At 42.0% G+C, this 26,114-nt stretch overlaps 2 protein-coding genes across 6 annotated transcripts in view; both read left to right on the top strand.

The window, feature by feature from the left end:
* cdk13 (cyclin dependent kinase 13) overlaps positions 1–3,410 on the top strand; it is a 77,633-nt gene extending 74,223 nt beyond the window's left edge. Inside the window, exon 14 of the mRNA XM_072571164.1 lies at positions 46–3,410. Within this exon, the coding sequence (XP_072427265.1) occupies positions 46–920 (875 nt within the window). The 3' untranslated portion in view covers positions 921–3,410. The remainder of the gene's footprint in view (positions 1–45) is intronic.
* A 16,912-nt stretch (positions 3,411–20,322) lies between these two features.
* The window catches only part of sugct (succinyl-CoA:glutarate-CoA transferase), a 423,980-nt gene continuing 418,188 nt past the window's right edge, over positions 20,323–26,114 (top strand). For 4 of the 5 annotated variants that reach the window (XR_011960715.1, XR_011960714.1, XM_072571162.1 and 1 more), the window contains exon 1: positions 20,323–20,457. Coding sequence is in view for 2 of the 5 variants with exons in the window: in XM_072571162.1 (XP_072427263.1) it covers positions 20,409–20,457 (49 nt within the window). In the remaining 3 variants the exon portion in view is untranslated. Of the gene's footprint in view, positions 20,458–22,302; positions 25,849–26,114 lie in introns of all 5 variants that reach the window. The other variant, XM_072571163.1, reaches the window with a different exon arrangement.

The following is a 26,114-nucleotide window of genomic DNA, read 5'->3' as shown; positions in this document are numbered from 1 at the left end:
ATACACGTCATATGATGTTAAAAATTCTAATGTATGTGATTTCAGATTTCAATGATGACTCTACTAGACAGTCGGATCTTAGCATCCCAGACCAGTCGCCTGTACATGAACAACCTCGAATCCTGCCCCCAGACCAGAGACCACCAGAGCCGCCAGAGCCACCACCTGCTTCAACAGATGGAAACTTTCAGACAGAGGAGCAACACAGTGCCATTCCTTGCTCAACAAGTGATCCAACTGCAGGAGTGAAGGCAGCCCTTTTAGAGCTTTTAGCTCATCATCAAGCCCAGGAACTGGGACAGACGTCTCTTGACTATCGAGCAAGTAACCTTAGAACCGCTACAGAGTATGGGGATGGATTTGGGACATCCTGCTCATCTAATAACTTCAATAATGATGGGTATTCCAGCAGACTTGGCAGCAGTGGGGGAAGGGGCACCTTCCTGGGTAGTGCGGATGCTCCCAGTCACTCAATTCTGGATAATGTGTCGTCTACATTCACTGCTCCGTCATCTCTTGCTAGTAGTGCACATTTGCATTCTGGTTACTCGGATGCCTTTTCTAGCTCAGTGACAGGTTATGGAGAAGGGATTAGTTATCTCAGCAGCAGTGCTATGCAGTTTACAGGAGACAAAGACCACAGATTTGAGTACAGCCGTGGTGCTTTGCCCCTGCTGGGCAGCAGTGGAAGTAATCCAGCAGCACTATCTGAAAGTACTAACAGTGCAAATGTGCCTCTTGCCACAAAACTGCAGAATTATGGGTATGTTGCCAACAGACAAGAGAACCTAGCCACCAGTGGCCATCTTCACGGACAGAATTGGGGATCCCCTGGGCGTGGAGCAGGTTATTCTCATGCCTACAGTGGGCGTATTAGCACATCAACCATAGGAGGAAGAGGCAGAGGTTTACCATATTGATATACAAACCAGACTTTATAAAATATACATGAATGATACACTGATAAACAGCTGGGAAGTCTTCTATGTAGTTGTGGTTTGTACCAGGGATTTTTTTTAATGTAAAATGTACATTTGAATACAAATACAAAAGTTATTAGATTTGACAAATTTGAAGTATTCCATTACAAAACCGATTTGTACATGTGGGGAAGTAATGAAGAAAACACTAGGCTTCTCTCATGAACTGCAATATTTTTCTTCCTCCTCTGTTCTACAGTTCTGTTTTTTAAAAGATTATTTTTATGATTGTACATCACTTTTTCCCTTTTGACCGGTTAGACCCATTTGTATAATAGTTTTTAAGGGAATGGTTTTTCTAGGCTGGCTGACTGTTGAGGTACTTTGTGGCTAAAACCTAGCAAGACCATGATCATAAGGTTGGCAAGAATTCTGTACATTAAGTGCTTTTATGAGTTTGGACCAACTGTCTACTATCTGTGAGCTGCTCGACTCTGCAAGGCTCTTAAGTAGTGTGCTTTTTTTTAAAAAAAATCTTATTGGCAGGTAACTGTCAGTTCTTAAGCTTGGTGTTATTGAGGAATATGTGATTAATTCACATTGTATCTGAGCTAAAAACATCAATTTGATTTACCCTCTTTATACAAGGACAGCAGGTATGTGGTCCTTTTTTAAGAAAAAAGGTCATCAGAAGTTTTGAGTAAAGTCCATGCTAACTGAATTGTTGCCTTGTTTTGTAGTTCTACTTTTATCGGACAATTCTTACTAAAATGAGAAATGGAAAAATAAAAAGCAGCAACGCCTGGTTACTTCAGTATTTTTCATGGGTCTTTCAATTCATTCATTTCGGCAGTTTATTTTTGCCTATTATCATAAATAACTTGCATTACATAATGGTGTCTGGAAAAGAGGGCATCTTTAATCTATGTGCATTGGTGAACTTATCCCCACAATTGTGGAACAAGGTACTTCCTTCATCACAAAATATGGCAATGTAATTTGTATTGGTAGTTCTAATATGAAGCAAAGTTTTACACATGAGATGCCTAATACCTCGAAGGAATAAGGGCTTTGTAATTCAATCTTAAACCAAGACCATAAACCCACTTCAGTTGCACTGAGGCTGTTTTTAAAGGAGTTGTGAGAATTTGCTGATTTTAAAGGTATTCATTATCCATTATAATCTAAAGTAGTCTGAAGCAATGGGAAAATTGATTTGTACAGTTCATACCTATTCTCGGCATTTTTTTTAAACCATCCTTCAGCCAGTAAAAGATGGAACTAATTCTATTCTAATAATCCAATAAGAAATGGGCTTTTCATCTCAGAACTTTTGTTTTGCTCTTGGGTTATAAGAGAGTTTAATGCTTAGTGTTGAAGTTTTCCACATATTTGAATTGTCAAGAACTTCTAGTTAATTTACATGCAAATACACAATTGTTTGTGGAGGTTAGTACATTTTTCATGGGCAGGATGGTTGTGGGACAAAATGCCCCAGCCCTCATTCAGTGATCTGTCAAATATAGTCTATTTGGTCAGTCAAGCTTTGCCAGTCAGCTCTAACCATTAATACAGTGAACTGTCTGCTGTGTTTTACTGCTATGCTTGACTTTACAAATTTACATACTTTGTATTGGTTCAATAGCAGAAAAAGCATGCCCATGACTATACAGCAGTGAAAATTAATGCCAAATATAACACTTTACGCATGCCAAGTGGCATATTTGGCAAATATGTCAACTAAGTCAATTTTTATGTACCTAATTTCCAGCCATGCACTCACCTGGCATAAATTTATAAAATTATAACCCTATTGATCTCAGTGCTGTTTCACGTACACGAGGATGTTGCCTTTCAGTGGGAGTGAATTGTTAGCCGAATTGCAGATTTTCCAGAAATGTATGCAAGTTCTTGAAGCATTATTTTCCCTACTGACACACACAATCCTGTTATGATCCAGTTGTAGCCTGAAATAATAAATGTCCATTTCAAATTTATTTTGTACTCCATTTTCTGCTTACAGTAAGATAAAAGATCTCAGGTGCCCAACCATTACAGGACATTCACATTGACTTATGAAATAATGCTGTCTTGTATAGGAAACCTTGTTACACTTGTATAAATTGAGACCTGTATTTTTTTTAAATTTTTCACTGTTGTGCATAGAAGGTACAGGTTAGAAATCATTCCAGAATTGTAATATACTCGGGGATAAATTGACACATTCATATTTTAATTCATACCCAGGTGTAAAATGTTTGCTTTCCCAACCCAAATCAATTGTTTAATTTTCAAATTTTCAGGATGTTTTTCTGTTGACCTTCTTCATCTCCACTTGAGAAGAATTCAAAAAAAATCTATTTATACTGTAATATGTTTTATGAATACTATGGCCTTTTCAAAGAGTTTCACATAATTTGTTAAAAGATTGAATTCTGGCATTGTAATTTTGTATGGATCTGTAAATAAAGATGGAGATTAATTTCTGCAGAGCCTTGTTTGTCTGTAATCCCTATTTACGTTGGAATGGATTCTCCCTGAGCATGTCTGCCTGCAGAATATTGAGCTAAATAATAGCCAGCAGTTTAAATCCAGTTTTCCTGAACACATTTTTATGTACTCGGGAAAGATTTTATTGATGTTTATTTTATGTTTTACATACACCAGGATAAATGTTAACAATGCCACATTTCAAACCATCTCAACAATCTATGCTGCAGGAAGAAGAGGTGCTGATTAGTTGGTGTGTCAGCTATAATTGGCTGAGACAGTGCCATGTGGAAAGCACTGGGGAACTAAAAGCTCTGCAGCCACACGGATGTTCAGTAAGTGTTGTCCAGTCACTGGATCACAAAGCTTTTTTTTTAAGTTCAGGCTTTTTAAGGATTGACGATGGACTTATGAATGGAGTGTTAATGTGGAATGTTTTAGTGATAGCGAATCAGAAGTTTTAGCATTTATTTATTGTTGAAGAAAAGGATAAAAATATGCCAGGAGAAAGTTTTAGAATAAGGCCGAAAAGAGGAGCTTGTATCAGATGCCAAGAAATAGATATTGAAGGAAGTCTGGAGTATAGGAAGTGCAGGGGTAAAGTTAAAGAAAGGAAATTAAAAGAGCAGTGAAAGGGCTTGAAAAATTATTGGCAAGTAAATCTAGAAAAACCTAGTGACGTTTTTAAAGTGAGCAAGACGATCACTCTTGACAGGGACAATTATAAACCAAGAGGTAATTTGGATATAGAGGCAATTTTGGGCATGGTTTTAGATTTTTTTTGTCAGTTTTCATGTGAGATAATTGAGGAATATGAAATAACCCTAGGAAGGAAGCACTATGGGGTTTAGTAATATCTATGAAAGTGAATATGCATCAAGCCTAGAGGAAATGGATCAAAACTGCAAAGATATTTAAGGAAAGAGCGAGAGGGTCTGATCACCATGTTCTAATCCTCTCTTTACAGGTGTGCTAGAAGACTAATGAACTGCTAATGGTGTAGTGATAGTTAAAATGGGAGGGATACACTCAGTAATTACACCAATCAGCTTAGCCTTAGCAGTTGGCAAATTGGAAAATTATCTGGAAAGGCACAATTTGTTAACGGTTGGTCTTGTCTGATTGACTTGGATTTTATTTTTGAGGAGGTAACTCGTTCACGTTGTATGGATTCTAGCAAGGCTTTTGATGTGGCCGACATAGCAAGCTAATTAGGTCCCATGTGTTTTTAATTTTCCCAGGGAAAGTCGCAAATATCCTTAAATAGTTGTGTTAGATAGCAAGTTCACATCCTTTTGTTTTGTCACTAAAGTTGTTTCCAGTGGTTTTCCAAAGGGTTCATTGCTAAGTCCTCTGCTGATCATGATGTATATCAATGATTTAGATAGAGGATGCAATTAAGCAATTTGCAGTTCACAGGTCATATGAAAACAGGCTGTGTAGTTGATTAAAACAAAAATTATGGACTGCAAAAAGATTTTGACAGACTTGGTAAATGGAATTCAGAGCGGTAATGCAGAAAAGTGTGACCAGCAAGTGCATGTCCAGAGATCCCTGAAGGTAGGAACATCAAATAGGTAGAGTGGTATTTAAAAGCTTAGTGTATAAAAGGAGGTGAATTATACTGTAATTGTGCTCATGTAATTCAAACCATAAAAATGTAATTACTCCTCGGGTAAGAAGGAGATTTATGGTTTTTACAGAACTCAGAAGTAAAGCTGTGAGCAAAGATTGATTTGGCTGTTTTATTCTTTCTTTGGAACTGAGGTAGCTGAAGGATCTAAAATTGATTGACTTAGAAATTTTAGATACATTTTCCCTTACCAGAGCAATCCATAACCAGTACAGGATTACGGACTGAGAAAGTAAGAAGTGCAGTATTACACTTCAGTTTGGATGGTAAGACAAGATGAGCTAAATGGCAACTTATCTATGTATGATTTACGCATGAGCCAGGAAAGCATTGTGCTCAAAGTGGTTAATAATATGAAAGTGAAGCATTTCACCAACAAAGAACTGTAATGACCTTGGGAAAGAAGACAACTTGTGGTTTATTTAACCTCTGAAGGTCACTACACCTTGGGTGAGTTTGAGAAGGCAGTTTCTTCTTATCTTTAGCCAGTACAAGAATCGAACCTGCACTGTTGGAGTCACTACGTTGTAAATTAGCTTTCTAGCCCATTGAGCTCGCTAACGCCCAATTGGGGAAATAAGTCAACAAACTGGTGGCAGATGAAACGTTATGTCAAATATTGTATTGAAGGTAAACAAGGAATAGGTTAATCTTGATTCTTGTACTGTAAAATGGAACACACAGACAGTGAAATGGAACTGTTCTGAAGAAGTCATACTAGACTTGAATTGTTAACTCTCTCCACAGTTGCTGTGAGAACTGCTGAGTTTCTCTAATATTACCTCTGTTTGTTGCAGCAGACCATACTTTTGTTTTAATGCCTGCTGAGCTATAGTTTTAAGGAGAGATTTGAGACACTGCAACTGCTTCCACTAGAACAGACAAGGCTGAAAGGAAATTTAAAATAATTCTGCAAGTCTTTAAAGGAGAGAATGATAAGTTTGGCTATACTGTTTGTGATCAGAAGCTATCAATTTAAAATAAGAATGAAGAGAGATGTTACAAAGGCGTTTGATTACACAGTGCTGTCATGAAATATTTGAGGCAGAGATTCCAGAATTATTTAAGGGAAGAGTAGATCAATATTTGAAGTAGAAGATAAAGGAATATAGCAGATAAGTGGGATTAATTTAATCATAGAATTGTACAATACAGAAGACACCATTCCTCCCATTGCATCTGGTCTGACAAAAACTACTCTAAATCTGCACTGGTCTCACTTCCCAGCATTTGGCCCATCTCCTTGCATGTTATGACATTTCAAGTGCTCATCCAAGTACTTTTTAAAGGTTGCGTGGTTTCCTGCCTCAACTACCCTCCCAGGCAGTATATTCCAAATTCCCATATCCAACTTGGCCAGGTCCCTCATGACCTTATTCATCTCAATCTGGTCCCCTCTCAGCTGCCTTCTGCTTTAAAGAAAGCGTCCTGACCTTATCAAGTCTCTTTTTACCACTAAACTGTTCCATCCATCTGCACCCCCTCCAGTGCAATCACAAACTTCCTATAGTATGGTGCCCAGAGCAGCACATTGTACTCCAGCTGTGGCCTAAAGTCCTGTACGCTTCCAACATTTATGCCACATCCGATAAAGCCAAATGTCTTGTATATTGCCTTAACTACCCTATTTACCTGTCTTGCTACCTTCAAGGTTGACTTTAACAAATCGCTGACGCAAACATAATAGGTTGAGAGATCCAGTTCTGCACAGTACTGTACATTTCTATGGTTCTCCAGAGATAGTACCTCAGTCTAACTATTTTTTTCTATGCTAGGGCTTCCTTTAATCAGATACTTTCACTTCAGCCACCAACCTCTTGACATGATGTATCTGGATTTCACACTCCTATTGCAATGTGATTGAAAATTCAGAAATTTCTACATTTTGGCAAGACCCATAGAATTCAAGGGAAAGTAATCACACTGCTGGACAAATGTCTAATACAAAGTGGTGAGTAGGAGTTAAAGACCTTTTTTTACATAGCTTTTCTGAATATACTTTTCAGTGAGCTCCAATGATTTAACGTCTTATTTTCTCCATCTATGATAAATGATTTAGTCATATGTGTGATATAACAAAGAAAGGAAAAGGCTAATAGTTGGGAGTAACTGAGGAATGGATCACAGTGGTAAGTTATTTTGGAATGTTGAAAGGGAAGGAGAAACAGGAATGTGGTGGTGATATCCACCTGGAAGTGGCAGAAATATAAATACAGAGGTTAATTGGATGGACGATGAGGACAAGAGGAAGCTTATCATAGACTCATAGAGATGTACAGCAAGGAAACAGACCCTTCACTTCAACGACTTCATGCCGACCAGATATCCTAAATTAATCTAGTCCCATTTACTATCACTTGGCCCATATCTCTTGAAGCCCTTCCTATTTATATACCCAACCAGATGTCTTTTGAATGTTGTAATCGTAGCAGTCTCCAGCACTGTTTATGGCGGCTCATTCTATACACTCACCACCCTCTGTGTGAAAAAGTTGCCCTTAAATGTTTTCCCTTTCACCTTAAACCTATGCCCTCCCACATCCCAGGGAGAAGACATCATTTATTTACCCTATCTATGCCCCTCATGATTTTATAAACCTCTGTAAAGTCACCCCTCAGCCTCCGACACTCCAGGGAAAGCAGCCCCAGTCTATTCAGCCTCTCACTATAGCTCAAACTCTCCAACCCTGGCTACATCCTTGTAAATCTTTTCTGAACCTTTTCAAGTTTTGCAACAGCCTTCCCATAGGAAGGAGAGCAGAATTGCACCTCATTTCCCCTTCCCCCACCTCATCCTAGTTTAAAACTTCCAGCTCAGCACTGTCCCCTTGACTTGTCCGACCTGCCTAGCTCCTTTTCCACCTATCTACTCCACCCTCTCCTCCCTGACCTATCACTTTCATCTCCTCCCCCACTCACCCATTGTACTCTATGCTACTCTCTCCCCACCCCTCACCCTCCTCTAGCTTATCTCTCCACGCTTCAGGCTCACTGCCTTTATTCCTGATGAAGGGCTTTTGCCCGAAACGTCGATTTTGGTGGTCCTTGGATGCTGCCTGAACTGCTGTGCTCTTCCAGCACCACTAATCCAGAATCAGGGTGAGTCGTTCCTACTTAAATTAATTGATTCGTTATTTCATTATGAATGTTCATATGAATTTCATTGTCCTCAGACCTGTATACATGGGAATCTGTATACATGGGAATCTGTATCACTGATAACTTCAATAAACTGTCTATTGTGTTACTGTGGAATTTGCAAATTGGCAGTATGGTTGAACCTATACAAATATATTAGGCTTGGAACATTTGAAAGAGCTTGAGAATCACTTATTTTGTACATAAATAAAATAGATATGTTTTTCAGAGCTAATAATATTTTGAAACTTAAAAGTGAAATTGAACAGGTCAAAACCGAGAATAAAGAAAGTTCTGAGTTCAAGAAAGCATTTTTCTATTGGACATTGACCCAGAAGTGTATGGTATGCTAACAAACTGTTTTTCTCTCTGAAAAGATGGTGGTGTCATTTTTTTATACAAAACAAACTTCTCTAAGTTAGAGGAACATGTCATTCCTAAGCTGCTGGGAGGAGAGCAAAGAACTACAAATTTGGAATCATAAATTAGAAAGGTGAAGCAGTACCATGTGAGTACCATGGTACTGAACAATTTATTGCGATATTGCAACTTCAACATGTTCTTTCATCCATAGATTACAAGATTGATCTCTGTATATCAAAAAGTGTCATGTTAGAAAAGCACAGTTAGTCAGACAGCATCTGAGGAGCGGGGGAGTTGATGTTTCGAGCATAAGCTCTTAATCAGGAATGCTCTTCATCAGCTTATGTTAGAAACGTCGACTCTCCTGCTCCTCGAATACTGCCTGACCGACTGTGCTTTTCCAGCACCACACTTTTTGATTCTGATCTCCAGCATCGCAGTCTTCATTTTCTCCTGATCTTTGTATGTGTTGGTGGACATAAGGACCAATTTGAAATTACTGAACATTTAAGCTAATATATAAGGTTCCTCTTTCCATGTAAAAAACATCAAATACAAAATGCTTAGGAATTTTGTCCTGCGCAAGTAACTAGTACAGCTTCTGTTTAGTTGGAAGGCCTTCATCAAGTCTAAAATGCAGAGACCAGTTCAAAGGAGAGTGAATAAAAACAGTTTAGTGCTTGAATGGCAATGACATGCTACAGGTGTTTTAGTACAGAAATGTCAAATACTTTAATTGCAAAAGAAATGCATATTAAAACTGTTTGCAGAGTGACAGCCAAAGTTGTACAGTGAACTCTTACTAGTGATAATAGAAAACAGTAAAATGTTATGGCTTTGGATTCACGACTCCATGGGTTGTAACGTAAAAGTACATTTTCCAGTTACTAAGATGATCAATTAAATCTTTTTATCATTAAGGTATTTATGCACAGAAATCTGTTGATCAGGTTTCTTAATAAACACAATTATGGATTTATTATGAAAACAAAACTTATTCAAAAGATGTAATAAGTGGTTAATATACACAGCCAGTAATATAGAAGTATAAATTCTTAACCCTCTAAATATTGCCAAAACACACAAATAGTTGAAGAAATGAGAAAGAAATAAATGGATTCCTCGACAGAGATAGGCCTTCTGAAAAATAAAACAATCAAATGAATGGATTATTTTTGAGGGCATAGGCATAAGATGTTTTAGTGCCTGTTTCTGTCACGTAATGGTACATGATCGTCTTTAATCATGTATGGTTGACTCTGAAGCTTTGCAGTTACAGCTTGCTCAGGAAATAGTCATGGGATGTTTGTTCAATTGCTGTTTCAAGAAAACATATTGGTTTCGCCCTGAACCAATGCAGAGGGTTTTTATAACAAGCTTTCCTCCAAATCAGCCTGAGCCTCAAACTCCGTTTTCTTAGCAGACTTTTCTCCAACATATCTGAATGGAACAAGAATCCCAAATCAAAGCAAAATATAACAGATGCTGGAAATTTGAAATAGAAAGGGAGGCTCTGCAGACATTCTGCAGGTCTAACGTCATCTGTGAAGGAAGAAATTGAGTTAACATTTCAAGTCCAGTATGACTTGTCTTCATAAGTTTTCCAATTCCAAAGAAAAGCCATACTGGCTTCAAAATGTTAACTCTGTTTTCCCCCTCCACAGATGATGCCAGACCTGCTGACTTTTTTTGGCTCTGTTTTCATTTAAAACTCTCCTAAAAACATTCACTATTCAAAACCTGTTCCCAGCAGCATCTACAGCAAAGTAAGTAAATTATCGTGAATCATGCAATTTCTCTGAAGTCTTGTTTTTTCAAAAGAAAATCTCCTCCATGAACTTTATTTGCCTCTTTTAAAGAAACCATTTTGTCCACAAAACTTGAAATCAATTCCTTTCTCAACAATCCATCAACACTTAAGTCTTCCAAGCAATATTAAATAAAAGCAACTTTGTAACACCTTCACTCTTGGAAAAATGGAACAATTTTAAAAATACATTTCATTGTAGCATGTGGACTATATATATATATATATATAAAGATACATTCATACAGTCATTTTTCTTTACTGTTTATGTATAACCTACACAATTATCTGATACCTTTCTTAGTTACTTAGGGCTTTCAAACAAAGTTACATTCTTCATAAAGCTTTGGTGATTATATTGTAAAGATATTTCACACGGTAGTGAAAACAATGATAAGGCTGTAATAGCAAACTCCATCAAAATAGTCTGGTATTCTGATTTTTTTGTTTTTTTTATATAAAGACTCATGATCAGTATACATCAACATCTCTCTGTAGCCACGATAGATATATACTTTAAAATGATTAAGAGTCAGGAGCAACCTTTAGGATTTCTTTTTTCACCATAGAGTGTGTCTTCCAGTGTAAATTTAGTTTTCAAGAAAATTATCCTACTGGCTTCGCTATGGCTGATACTCCTATTGTAACGGAATCATGAGCATCAATAGCCACCATAAGGGGCTGAGTGAAATTTAATTTGGTCAGCATTGGTTCATTTATAAACATAGCTTTTAACTTCTGTCTGGCACTGCCTTGACCACACTAATTTGCCTTTTTAGTCTTTCAGTAGAGCAGCTACAGTGCTTAAATCTGGTACAAAAGAGATAAAACCCATGTATTCTCAAAAAAACTAATAGTTTCCTGTTTACATTTAGGAGTTTGAATTCCATGAATGCTTGTATGTTTGCTATGCTTGGCAGCACTTGTCTTTACCATACTGTATACCCTAAGTAGGCTGCTTATGCCTTTACAAATGCACTGTTTGCAATGCTTATAACCAAATTAGCTGACTGTAATTTCCTAAACAGACCTGGTTGTTCTAAGTGCTTGACGTCATTGAGGGCATATGAGATACAGATTTAGATGCCTAATAGATTTAGAGAAGTGATTACATAGAAGGATCAGTCAGATAAATGGAAAGCTAGATGAGGATGGTTCTTAATGCGAAAAATAAACATTTGATTGGAAAAGACAAATAAGAGCAAGTCAGAGAATGAGGTAACTCCTGAAGAATTAGATTACTTACAGTGTGGAAACAGGCCGTTCGGCCCAACAAGTCCACACCGCCCCGCCGAAGCGTAACCCACCCATACCCCTACATCTACATTTACCCCTTACCTAACACTATGGGCAATTTAGCATGGCCAATTCACCTGGCCTGCACATCTTTGGACTGTGGGAGGAAACCGGAGCACCCGGAGGAAACCCACGCAGACACTGGGAGAACGTGCAAACTCCACACAGTCAGTCGCCTGAGGCGGGAATTGAACCCGGGTCTCAGGCGCTGTGAGGCAGCAGTGCTAACCACTGTGCCACCGTGCCGCCCACACTCCACACAGTCAGTCGCCTGAGGCGGGAATTGAACCCGGGTCTCAGGCGCTGTGAGGCAGCAGTGCTAACCACTGCATTTATTTGAATGCAAGGGGTCTTACGGGTAAGGCTGCTGGCATGTTTGGGAACATGGGATTGGGACTTCTTAACTATTGCAGAAACATGGCTGAGGGATGGACAGGCCTAGTAGCTCAATGTTCTGGGGGTTTTAGATGTTATAGGAAGGATAGAAAGGGTGGAAAAGGACAAGGGGAATGGTGTTTTCAATGAAGGAAAACAGTACAGCTATAACTAGAGAAGATATTTCTAAAAACAATCATCCAGTGAAAAAGAGTTGAAATTAGAAATAAGAAAAATGATTACCTTGATGAGATTGTACTGTAGGCCCTCCAATACTCGGAAGGAAATTGAGGAACAAATATGTAGAGAGACCTCAGATATATGTAAGAATAATAATGTTATAATAGGTGATTTTAATTTTCCAAAGATTAATAGGGGCTATCATAGTGTAAAAGGTTTACATGGTGAAGAATTCATTAAATTCATTCAAGAAAATGTTCTATATCAATATATAATGTTCCTACTAGAGAAGGAGCAAAACTTAACCTTTTCTTGGGTATTAAGGCAGGGCAAGTGACTGAAGTGATAGGGGAACACTTTGAGGCTAAGGATCATAATTCTATTAATTTTAAAATAGTTATGGAAAAGGAGAAGCCTTCCATAAACTTTAAAAGGTTTTAATAGGAGTAAGGCAAATTTTAATGGTATAAGAAAATCTTTCAAATGTTGATCGGAGTAGACCGTTCACAGGTAAAAGGACTTTGGATAAGTGGGAGGCTTTCAAAAGTGTGATAATGAGAGTTCAGTGTAATTATGTTCTTGTTGGAATGAAAGATAAAACTGGTAGGATTAGAGAACAGTGGATGAATAAAGATATTGAGACTCTAGTCGAGAATGAAAAAGAATTATATATTGACAATTGGGTTCAATTGAATCTGTTGAACAGTATAGGTGTTGGTTAAAAACAATGACTGCAGATGCTGGAAACCAGATTCTGGATTAGTGGTGCTGGAAGAGCACAGCAGTTCAGGCAGCATCCAAGGAGTATAAGTGTTGGGACAGCCTGAAGAGGGAGAACAGGAAGGCTAAGAGGTGATGTGTAATAGCCTTGGCAGATAAGGTTAAGGATAATATAAAGAGATTCCACAAAAATATTAAAAGGAAGAGACCAACTCGACAAGGTTTTGAGCCCCTTAATGATCAAAGAACCTGAGGAGATGGGAGAGATATAAATATTTCATGTCAGTTTTTACTGTAGAGAAAGAAGTAAAGGCTAGAGAACTCAAAATAAATGATGTTTTGAAAACATTTCACATTACAGAAGAGGACGTCCTGGAGGTCTTCAAAAATATAAAAGTAGATATATCTGCAGGACCTGATCTAGAGTATCTCAGGACATTGTGAGAGGTTAGGGAGGAAATTGTGGGGGCCCTTGCAGAAATATTTGGGTTATCTATAACAATGGGTAAGGTGCTGAATGACTGGAGAGTGGCTAATGTGTCTTTATGTAAGAAGGGATATAAGGAGACGCTGGGAACTATAGACATGAGTCTGACTTTGGTGATGGGTAAGTTGTTAGAGATAATTCTGAAAGACAGAATTTATATGCACTTGGAGAGGCAAGGAATGATTAGGAATAGCATGGTTTTCTGTGAAGGAAATTGTGTCTCACAAATTTGATTGAATCATTTGAGGAAGTAACCAAGAAAATTGATGCGGACAGAGCAGTGGAAGTTGTTTACTTGGACTTTAGTAAACCCTTTGACAACATTTGTGCAGGATAGATGATTAGTAAGGTTAGATCACATGGGATTCAGGGTGAGCTTGCCAATTGGATATAAAATTAGCTTAATGGCAGGAGATTGAACGTGGTGGTGGAGAGTTGTTTATGGGACTGGTGGCCTGGACTGGTGGTGTTCCACAGGGATTGTTGCTAGTCTACTTTTGTTTGTTATTTATGTAAATGATTTAGATGACAATTTAGAAGGCATGGGTCAGTAAGGTTGTGGATCACACCAAAATTTGTGGTATAGTGGATAGTGTAAAAGAGCATCTAAGATTACAAAGAGATCTTGATCAATTGAGTCAATGGGCTGAGGAGTGGCGGATGAAGTTTAATTTGGGTAAATGTGAGGTCTTGCATTTTGGTAAAACAAACAAGGGCAGGGCTTACCCAATTAAAGTTAGGGCCTCGGTTAGTGCTATAGAACAAAGACAGTGGGGGTTCGTATTCATAATTCTTTGAAGTTTGTGTCTCATGTAGACAGGGTGGTTAAGAAGGCATTTAGCATGCTTGCCTTTATTGCTCAGACATTTGAGTATTGAAATGCAAAGTCATTTGAGGTTTGTACAGGATGTTGGCGAGGCCTCTTCTGGAGTACTGAGTTCTGGTCACCCCGTTATATGAAGGATATTATTAAACTATAGAGGGTTCAGAAAAGATTTACCAGGATGTTATCAGGAATGGAGGGTTTGAGTTAGAAGGAGAGGCTGGGACTTTTTCCACTGGAGTGTCGGACGTTATAGAGGTTTATAAAATCATGAGGAGAATAAATAAGGTGAATGGCAAGTGTTTTTTTGGTCTGGTTGGGGATTTCAAGACCGGGGACATACTTTTAAGGTGAGAGGAGAATGATTAAAAAAGACATAAGGGGCAATTTTTTTTACTGAATGGTTTGAATGTGGAATGAACTGCCAGAGAAGATGGCGGATGAACGTTAGAGATATTTGGATAAGTACGTGAATAAGAAGTATTTGGAAGAATATATACCAAATGCTGGCAAATGGGATTAGATTAATTTCGGAACTCTTGTTGGCATGGACAAATTGGACAGAAGGGTCTATTGCTGTGCCGTAGAACTCTATGACCCCAACAATGATAAAGCTTCAACGTATCGATGTGACGTATCGTTTTTTTTCAGTGATCTGGGATGTTTGTTTGATCATTTACTTTACCTATTCTTTTGACTACCCTATAAGCAACCCCCAAACTCTGCTTTCAATGATTCACTTTGTAAAATCAGTTATTCAAAAAACCTCAGCCCCTTGTTAAAATTTTGGGGATTTGGCATGCATGTCGATCTATTGTTTCCTGACTGTTTTAAATACTCTGTTGTTTGAGATCCGCTGCAGGCTTCTGTGAGCTGTTAAGAGAACACAGAAACATAGTCTAACACAGATGAGGAGGCAGTGGCATGAAGTTACTGGATTAGCAGCCCAGATGGACAAAGAGTTTTAATTTGTCGTCATCAGCAGCATTTCTGTGGCCTATCTTGCAGTTACAACTTTGTCATTTCTACATGAGTTCTTGCTCATGGAAGGAATGTATTTTTAAATCCTTTAAGAAAAATTACTTCCCTAAGAATCTTGTCTTTGGACAGGTTTTTTTTTTCAATTTGAAAGCACCTGGTGCAGCTAATCTCACTTAAGTGTCAAATTCAGCTTCTCCAAAAATTGGAACCAATAAACAAGCACCACACAGTTCTTATTTTGCTTGAAATTTTAAAAAGTTCAATCTTTGCAATCTTCCATTTTACAGTCGATATTTCAAATCGTATATATAGTCCTTACACGATTATTAAGTTGGATTTGTTTAACACTTCTGTGGGTTGAGAGATTCAGTGGTATCTCAGATACACAACGCTGCCACATGGCATGAAATCTTCTCCAAAAACAAATGTAAGAATTGTGGTGTACTCTACTGATTCTGAATGATTCAATCTTGAAATTGAGCTCCAACTAAAGTAATGACTGTATATGCAGTCTTTAGGTTGTGAATCAGTCAGTTTAGCATGAAGTCTTGATAAAGACAGATCTGTCATCTCTGGCCCCTAATCATTGTACTAATAACTAAATAGTTGTTATTGTTTGTACCTACAGCTATCTCACAATAAACTGCACCTAAATATGTAAGACAAGTGCTGCTTCTTCTTCTTAAGACTGATCGATACTCTACCCTCTGTCACTTAACACTGGACAGAACCTTAGACTCAGCATTGAACCTGGACCTTCTGGCCCAGCAACAGGGACATTACATCTGTGCCAAAAGACCCTTACCACCAAGGTGGTATGCTTGTTATTAAATGTATGCAGTAAAAGGTATGTATTACACTTGGAACGAAGCACCAAAGGAGGCAGTCTTCTTCCTTGGGTCGACGTTCCTGATGAACGGCTTACGCTCAAAGTCAATTCTCCTCCTCGGATGCTGCCTGACTGGCTGTGCTTTTCCAGCACCACATGCTTCGACTTTGATTTCCAGCATCCGCAGTCCTCACTTTCTCCCTGGACATAAAATAAACCACTTGTCTACTCCAAAGAAAGTCAGGCAAGTACCCAGTGTCCAGGTCAATATTGATCAATCTGTGAACATCAATCCTTACTGCACTGTTGTCTGTTGTAATTTGCTATGTGAAAATTGGCTGTCATGTTTTCTACAATAAAATACAAAAACTATGTGAAACAAATGAAAGTTGACTGTAAAATGCTTTGGAACATCCTGATGTTATGTAGATGTGGATATCGTCTCTTCGCATTTATTTTTACTGTTCATGCATTAATTTGAGCAGCATTGTGTAGCTGGTAAATGGAGGACGAACCACTAGGTGGAACCAGAACCTAAATTGTCACATTTGAAAGTGATGATGATAATATAAAAGATTCCCCAGCATGACAATAATAAAAGGCTATTACATGTGACACATGCAATTAGTGTGTGGAACTGCAAGGTGATACACTTTAGTAAGAACAACATTGAGAAGACAGTATACAATAAAGGACACAGATCTGGAGAGCGTGCTGGAACTGAGTCCTTGGTTTAAATGTGCAGAAATCATCCCGCCATCACCTCCCTCCCCTCATCCTCTCACCCACCCCAACCTCATAAGAAATAGGAACAGGAGTAGGCCATTCAGCCCTACAAGCTGTTCTATCATTCAATAGGATCATGGTTGATCCATGAAGAAGAGTTTATGCTCAAAGTGCAACTCTCTTGCTCTTCAGATGCTGCCTAACCTGCTGTGCTTTTCTAGCACCGCACTCTTTGACCGAAATCTCCAGCAACTGCAGTGCCCACTTTCACCCAACATTCCTCATGTCCATTTTCCTGCATTTTCCCAAAAATTCATGCTTCCCCTACTGATAAGAATCTATCTCAAGCTTAAATATACGCAAGGATTCTGCCTCCACGGCTCTCTGCAGCCAGAAGAATTTCCTCCTCATCAGTCTTAAATTGGTGCTCCTTTATTCAGAGACTATGCCCTGCTGTACTAGACTCTCCCACAAGGGGAAACATCCTCTCCGCATTTACCTTGGCAAGCCCCTTAAAAATCTGATACGTTTCAATGAGATCACCTTTCATTCTTCTAAACTCCAATGAATAGAGTTCCAACCTGTTTAGCTTTCAGGCGTAAGACAAACTCCTCACCCAGGAACCATTCTAGTGAACCCTCTTTTATCTACCTCCAATGAAATATCTTCCCCTAATTAAAGACCCAAAACTGCTCCTAGAACTCCAGATGTGGTCTCACCAGCACCTTGTACAATTGCAGTAAGACTTCCCTACTCTTATACTTCAACCTCCTTGAAATACATGCCAACTTTCCTTTAGCCTTTCTGATTATTTGCTGCTTCTGTGTGTGAGCTTTCTGCGTTTTGTGCACAAGTACACCAAGTCCATTTTTGTTGTTGCTTTCTGGAGTTTATTTGACATTTAAATAACGCTGTATTCTCCCTTCCAACACGAACCACTAAATATTTTGCCACATTATATTTAACTTGTCAGTGTATCTTTGCAAACTAAAACTTTTGCTATAAATTCTGTGTCTTACAATTGTGTACTCCACAGTCACAGGATGAAGGAGCAGCGCTCCAAAAGCTAGTGCCTCCAGTTAAACCTGTGGGATTATAACCTGATGTTGTGTAATTTTTAACATTTGTACACCCCAGTCCAACACTGGCATCTCCAAATCATCTTTGCAAACTGTTAGTGACTTGGAGGAAGGATGGAGCCATGTTGTGTAGGTGCTGGTGTTGGACTGGGGTGGACAAAGTTAAATATCTCTCAACATCAGGTTATGGTCCAACAGGTCTATTTGGAAGTACAAGCTTTCTGAACAGTGCTCCTTCGTCAGGTAGCTCCTTTGCCCTCCTCATTTTGACACTGTCCTCCTCCCTACCCCGCCCTCCTTCCTACCCCGCCCTCCTTCCTACCCCGCCCTCCTTCCTCTCCTCAAATCCCCTACCCCATCCTCATTCTCCTCTCCCTGTTCTCCTCCTTGCTCCCCCCAACCCCACTCTCCTCAGCCCATCCATCCCGCTCTTGTTCTCTATCCCCCCCCACCCATTCCGCTCTCGTCCTCAGTCCCCCCCCCCAATTCCGCTCTCGTCCTCAGCCCCCCCCCCCAATTCCGCTCTCGTCGTCAGTCCCCCCCCCAATTCCGCTCTCGTCCTCAGTCTCCTCCCCCCCCCCATTCCCGCTCGCCTCGTTTCCCCCACATACCAACCCGCTACTCTCACTCCCCCCTCCCCCTTCTTCCCCCTCCCCCTTCTCCCCCCCACCCCCCTCACCCCCCCACCCCCCACCCCCACTCCCCTCACCCCCCACTCCCCTCACCCCCCACCCCCCCCACCCCTCACCCCCCACCCCCCCACCCCTCACCCCCCACCCCTCACCCCCCACCCCTCACCCCCCACCCCCACTCTCCTCACCCCCCACTCCCCTCACCCCCACTCCCACCACCCCCCACTTGCCCCCTCCCCCCACCCACCCAGTCCCCCCTCCACCCACTCCCTTCCCCCCCCTCCCCCACTTCCCCTCCCCTCCTCCCCCTTCCCCTCCCCTCCTCCCCCTTCCCCTCCCCCCCCTTCCCCTCCCCTCCCCTCCTCTCCCCTCCTCCCCCTTCCCTCCTCCCCCTTCCCCCTCCCCTCCTCCCCCTTCCCCCTCTACCCACTCCCCCTTCCCCCCTCCACCCACTCCCCCTTCCCCCCTCCACCCCCCACCCACTCCCCCTTCCCCCCCCACTCCCCCTTCCCCCCCCACTCCCCCTTCCCCCCCCCACTCCCCCTTCCCCCCCCCACTCCCCCTTCCCCCCCCCACTCCCCCTCCCCCCCCCCACCCACTCCCCCTTCCCCCCCCACCCACTCCCCCTTCCCCCCCCACCCACTCCCCCTTCCCCCCCCACCCACTCCCCCTTCCCCCCCCACCCACTCCCCCTTCCCCCCCCACCCACTCCCCCTTCCCCCCCCACCCACTCCCCCTTCCCCCCCCACCCACTCCCCCTTCCCCCCCCACCCACTCCCCCTTCCCCCCCCACCCACTCCCCCTTCCCCCCCCACCCACTCCCCCTTCCCCCCCCACCCACTCCCCCTTCCCCCCCCACCCACTCCCCCTTCCCCCCCCACCCACTCCCCCTTCCCCCCTCCACCCACTCCCCCTTCCCCCCTCCACCCACTCCCCCTTCCCCCCTCCACCCACTCCCCCTTCCCCCCCCACCCACTCCCCCTTCCCCCCCCACTCCCCCTTCCCCCCCCACCCACTCCCCCTTCCCCCCTCCACCCACTCCCCCTTCCCCCCTCCACCCACTCCCCCTTCCCCCCTCCACCCCCCCCACTCCCCCTCCTCCCCCCCCCCCCCCCTCCACCCCCCACCCACTCCCCCTCCACCCCCCACCCACTCCCCCTCCCACCCCCCACCCACTCCCCCTCCACCCCCCCACCCACTCCCCCTCCACCCCCCACCCACTCCCCCCCTCCACCCCCCCCACCCCCCCTCCCCCCCCCCTCCCCCCCCCCCCCCCCCCCCCCCCCCCCCTCCACCCCCCACCCACTCCCCCTCCACCCCCCACCCACTCCCCCTCCACCCCCCACCCACTCCCCCTTCCCCCCCCACCCACTCCCCCTTCCCCCCCCACCCACTCCCCCTTCCCCCCCCACCCACTCCCCCTTCCCCCCCCACCCACTCCCCCTTCCCCCCCCACCCACTCCCCCTTCCCCCCCCACCCACTCCCCCTTCCCCCCCACGCACTCCCCCTTCCCCCCCCACGCACTCCCCCTTCCCCCCCCACGCACTCCCCCTTCCCCCCCATGCACTCCCCTCTCCCTCCGCCCCCATGCACTCCCCTCCCCTCCCACTCCCCCTCCCACCCATTCCCCCTCCCACCCATTCTCCTCCCCTCCCACTCCCCCTCCCACCCATTCTCCTCCCCCCACCCATTCTCCTCCCCTCCCACTCCCCCTCCCACCCATTCTCCTCCCCTCCCACTCCCCCTCCCACCCATTCTCCTCCCCTCCCACTCCCCCTCCCACCCATTTCCCCTTACACCCCCTCCTCCCCCCCCCCTTCCCCTACCTCCCCCCCCCCCCTCCCCTATGTGATCCCGGCCCACTTTGACCGTTGCACCTTTCCGGTTGTTCTGGGATACGGACCGTTGGCGCTCATTTCCGGACAGAAAATGTTGCGTTGGGCGACAGCTCGAGCGAGACGGTTCGGAACCGCGACAGGTGAAAGGGGGGGGGGGGGGCGGGGGAGGAGGGCGGTGGTGATAGTGGGGAGAGGGGGGGGGGGGGAGGAGGGTGGTGGTGATGGGGGGGGGGGAAGGGTGAGGTGGTGATAGTGGGGAGAGAGGGGGGGAGGGGTAAGGAGAGGGTAACGGTGGGAGAGGAGGTGGGGAGAATACGGGAGAATGTCAGAGAAGGGGAGTCTCGGTGGTAAGTGAGGGCAGAGGGGGGATCACACACGTCTCTCCTTAATCCTCTCCCAAAGTGTCAAGAGACGGGAGAGGAGAATGTTGGGGAAGGGAGTCTTAGAGGAGGGCTAGAGGTCCGAGAGGGGAGTGTTTGGAGGGGATAAAGGGTCGTGTTGAGCCACCACTGCAGACCTCATCCCTGGTGACATTGGCTGGAAGACAGTGGGAGAATATCTGTTTACTGCAGAAGGTGTATGGTGCGCTCCCCAATTAGTGAGAGCTCATTGAATTGAAGCATTAATGTAAACTTGGATATGATGTGTCCGGTATATGTGTTGGACTGGAGTGGACAAGGTCAGAAGTCATACCACACCAGATTGTAGTCCAACAGGTTTATTTGAAATCACAAGCTTTTGGAGTGCTGTTGCTTCATCAGGATATGAAATTGACAAGAATGACAGGAATCCAAGATTAGTGATGAACAGTTATTTCTCTGGATGGGGGTATAGATTTCCTCAGTGATCTGATATACGTTAATATCTAGCTCTTAATATACCGGACACAGTTTTACAATTTTCAGTGGATATGAAAGTTTATATGAAAACTTAAATTGGATGGAGAGTAGTGCATAACTAAAAGGACTTGAGAAGTCAATGGGATGGTTGGACAGGTGGCGGATGAAGTTGAATACAGAGTATTTTGAAGTGATTCAGTTTAGTACAGTGATCATGGACATTACAAAGGATTAAATTCTAATGGGTGCAGGAGTAGAGAAAGCTCGATGTATATAAATAATTGAAGGTGGCAGGAGGGGTTGAGACCACAGTTAATGATGTGTATGGCGTCTTAGTATTTATCAATAAAAGTATAAAATTGTGGAAGTCTCATTAAACCTGTCTATAAAACAGGTTCAACTAGAGCCCCAAACTACAGCAGGAAGTGAAGGATTTTGGGAAAAATTCAGAAGCATGTTAGAGTGGAACAGTAATTTATTGTCTTTTTAATTTATGAAAAATATATAGATTACCATAATGGTATGAGGAGTTTCAATTACAGCAAACCTTTTATTAGCCAGCACCTATGGGACCAGGAATGTGCTGGTTGATCAAATATTCTGGATGATCAAGAAGTCCCCATAATCAATATAAAAATACATACTAAGTAATAGAAACAATTACAGTCATCAGGCAGAGTCCTGATCCATATTTTATAGCGGTTGGACAGGCTTTAGGAAGTCAGGAGGTGAGTTGCTCACTGCAGAAATCTTTGGAGAAAGAAGTCACTTGTGAGCATGGTCTACAGGCCCCCTAATAATAACCACAACGTAGGACAAAGTATAGAAGAAGAAATCCCGACTGTCGACCTGCTTTCAGATAACTAGTCCAGTTCAATTTTTGGCCAATGGTAACCCTCAGGGTGTTGATAGTAAGAGATATAGCAACTGTAATGGCATTGAATGTCAAGGAGAGATGGATAGATTCTCCCATTTGAGATGATCATTGCTTGGCACTTCTGTCGCATGAATTTTACTTGCTATTTATAAGCTCAAGCCTGAATGTTGTCCAGATCCTGCATCAGTTTGGTGAGGACAACTCCAGTATTGAGCCATTGCAATTGGTTCTGAACATTGTGTAATCAGCCTTGAACATCCTCATTTCAGATCTTATGATGGAGGAAGGATTGTTGAAGAAGCAGCTGAAGATGGTTGAACCAAGAATAATACCCTGAAAACCTCCTGCAGTAATATCTTAGGGAGAGATAATTGATCTCCAAAAAATCACAACCAGATTCCTATTGACTTAGTTTAGCTTTGGTTCTTTGCTGTATTTGGTCAAATGTTACTGTGGTGTTAAAGGTGGTCATGCTCTGTTTTGATAAAAGCAAACTGTTTGACTAGCTTTGTTGAGTTATTTGATGTGTATGTGGACTTTTAATGCTGTATGATTATCGTACAGGTGGTTCTGCTATAATGTACTTTTCATTAACATGAATGCACTGTAATGTAATTGATGAATTGGGGACACTTTCTGAAGCGCAGACTTTTAAAATATGTGTTGGCTTTAAACACTAAGCACTGTTTAAACTGCGGGGTTGTACAAGAGCATAATCATTGCATCATAGAAGACCTACCCGTATTTAGATTAGTTAGCACAACCGAATTCTAACGCACTGTGGGTATAAAATTGGCTAAGAAAAGAAAGCAGGGGAATAATGATGAATGGTTATTCTTGAACCAGAGGAAAATGTATGGTGGTTTCCCCTATGATTGACATAAGGTAAATATTAATGAGCTGAACTTGGGCATATACAAACTAAAGAAAAAATAAGTAGTAATATAATCCAAATGGTATAATTTTTAAAAGGCTGCAAGAACGAAAAAAAGCTCAGGATGTACATACGCAAGCCTTTGATGCTAGCAGGGCAGACTGTTGAAAAAGCTTTCCTCATTCTTTGGCTTCATGAGGTGAGGTGTGATATACAGACTGTAAAACGACTTTGGCACTATGGTACAGGAAGCCATTCATCTGTGGCAGCAACAACTAATGTAGTAGTAGTAGAAGAAGACAAACAGTATAGTGAGGAAGATCAACATATATCTTTTCAACAAAGAACAGGAAGGAGTCCAGAACACTGCCTGAATAATCTGCTTAGAGCTGGTCAGGAACTTGCAGCGGAAATGGGAATATCCATATAGGTAGCAATACCATAGTTAGGACTAGGAAAGAAGTTCTCCACAGAGTATGGGGAGCTAATCATTGAGTTTCTGCTTTTCAATTTAAAGGTTATAATCTCTCATTATTACCTGAGCAATGTGAAAATTGGCTAAGGGTATATGAAATTAGAAAGATGAATAGATGGCTGTCACGCTGGTGTGAAAGAAGTGTGTTCTAGTTCTGATGTCTCTGGCACCATTAATAGGGAAAATTGGGATTGTAGCTTTGGGACGGTTGACATCCAAAGTATGTTGAAGCCAGTGTTCTTGTGAACTGTATAACTAGGGAAGTGGAAAACATTTTAAACTAAATGGTGAGGCAAGAATTTAAATGAAGGAAGATGTGTATGAAGGAATAGCAATGATGTAAGAGAGGAAAACATTAGATGGGAGATGAGCGTAAAAGGATGATAGGTAAGAACAGAGAGAAAAAAAAGTCAGAAATACGCTAAAGTAGATGTTTCTGTATCTGAATATGCATGACAAAGCAAATAGGGATGTGATTATAGGAGGTATGATTGATAGGTTTGCAGATGACACCAAAATTGATGGTGAAGACGAGTTATCTCAGAGTATAATGATCAGATGGGCCAATGGGCTGAGTGGCAGATGGAGTATATTTTAGGTAATTATGAAGTGTTGCATTTTGGTAAGGCAAACCAGAGCAAGATTTATACAGTTAATGGTAGGGCCCTGGAGAGTGTTGCCAACAAAGAGACCTAAGGGTGCAGGTGCATAATTCCTTGAAAGTGGAGTTGTAGGTCGATGAGGTGGTGAAGGCAGCATTTGGCAAGCTTGCCTTCATTGGTCAGGTCATTGTGTACAGGAGCTGGGACATAATGTTGAGGCTGTGTAGGATATTGGTGAGGCTACTTTTGGAATACCACGTTCAATTCTGGTCTCTTTGGAAAGAGGTTGTTAAACTTGAAAGAGTTCGGAAAAAATTCACAAGGATGTTGCCAGGATTGGAGGGTTTTAGGGAGAGGCTGAATAGGCTGAGGCTATTTTCCCTGGAGCTTTTGAACCTGAGGGGTGACCTTATAGACGTTTATAAAATCATGAGGATCATGGATAGGGTACATAAACAATTTTTTTTAACCCAGGTTAGAAGAATTCAAAACTAGAGGGCATAGATTTAAGGTGAGAGGAAAAACACTTAAAAGATACCTGAGGGGCAACACTTGAATCACACTGCACCTTGGAATTCTGTACCATTCTCCATTTACATAGTACTCTTGCTTTTTTTATTCTTCTTATCAACTTCACATTTTTCCATGTTATACTCCTTCCGGCACAATTGCCACCCTTGATTGACAGTGCTAATTCTCAATCTTTACCGAGCTTCCTATTGTCCTTGGAAACAGACCCTTCAGTCTACCTCATCCATGCCAACCAGATATCCTAAATAAGCTAGTCCCATTTGCAGCATTTTGCCCATATTTTCCTCAACCCTTTCATGTACCCATCCAGCTGCCTTTTAAATGCCGTGATTGTATCCACCACCACCACCACTTCCTCTGGCAATTCATTGCTCTGGCAATTGATCAAATTAAAGATGTAGAGAGATTCAAGTGTTCTGATGCGTGAGTCTCAAAACCTGAGTATGCAGGTACAGTATGTGGTCAGAAAGAATAATAGGATGATATTGTTTGTTACAAGAGAAATTAAATGAAAAAGTAAGGATGCTATAAATCAATTGTATAGGGAATTGATGAGACCACATCTCAAAAACTGTGCTTTGATTAAGGAAGGATGTCAATGTATTGAAGGAAGTTTACTTGATTAATTCCTGAAATAAGCAGATTGTTTTGAGGATATGTTGGACAAGCTGAGCTTGTTTCCACTGGAGCTTAGAAGGGTGAGGGGGTGACTGGACTGAAGTGCATAACATCCTGAATAGTCTTGACAGGTGTATATGGAAAGGATTTCCTTTTATAGGTTGGTCCAAAACTAGAGGGCTCTATTTAAAATTAGGGAACTGACATGAGAATTTTTTTTTCACTGAGTATTCAGCTTCACAAAGAAGTGGAGTATTGAAAACACTGAATCCTTTCAAAACCAATTAGATAGATTTTTTTTGGGGCAGGGGAATTCAGGGTTATTGGGATAGATGGAAATGAGAACTTAACACAAACAAATCAGCCTTGATCTTATTGAATGGTGAAATGAGCTTGGGCTGAATGACAGAATTTATTTAGCTCAGGGACGATCTCTGGAGAAAAACAGATAAATGAGACCTACAGTAATCCTCCTGAAATGTTAAATCTGTTTTTCTTTCCATTAACATTACATGGTCTACTGTATATTTTCAGCATTTTCTGTTTCTGTTTCAGATTTCTAGTGTTTGCAGTATTTTGTTTTGGTTGTACTGAAATGGCACCAAGTTGAAGGACTTCAGAAAGACTAGAGAAACCTGGGTTGTTCTTCCTGGAAGAAAGACAGTTAAGGGGAGATGGGATGCAAATCTTTGAAACTATGAAGAGTTTTGATCGAGTAAGTAAGGAAAAATGGTTTCTAATACCTGAAGAGTCAGTAATTCGAGGGCACAGGTTTAAAGTAATTGGTGTGAGAACCAGAGAGGAGATGAGAAATTTCTTTATGGAGCAAGTTATTGTAATTTAGAATGTGATGCTTGGAAAGGTGTTGGAGCAGATTGAATAGTACCTTTCTAAAGGGAGTTCGATAAATATTTGAAAAGGGAAATGATTTAGGCTTATGACAAGAAAGCAGGCTAGTAGAACATATCCTCTCACTTTCAG

Source organism: Chiloscyllium punctatum, chromosome 5, assembly GCF_047496795.1.
Source record: "Chiloscyllium punctatum isolate Juve2018m chromosome 5, sChiPun1.3, whole genome shotgun sequence".
Taxonomy (NCBI): domain Eukaryota; kingdom Metazoa; phylum Chordata; class Chondrichthyes; order Orectolobiformes; family Hemiscylliidae; genus Chiloscyllium; species Chiloscyllium punctatum.
This window is presented reverse-complemented; position numbering and strand designations above follow the sequence as displayed.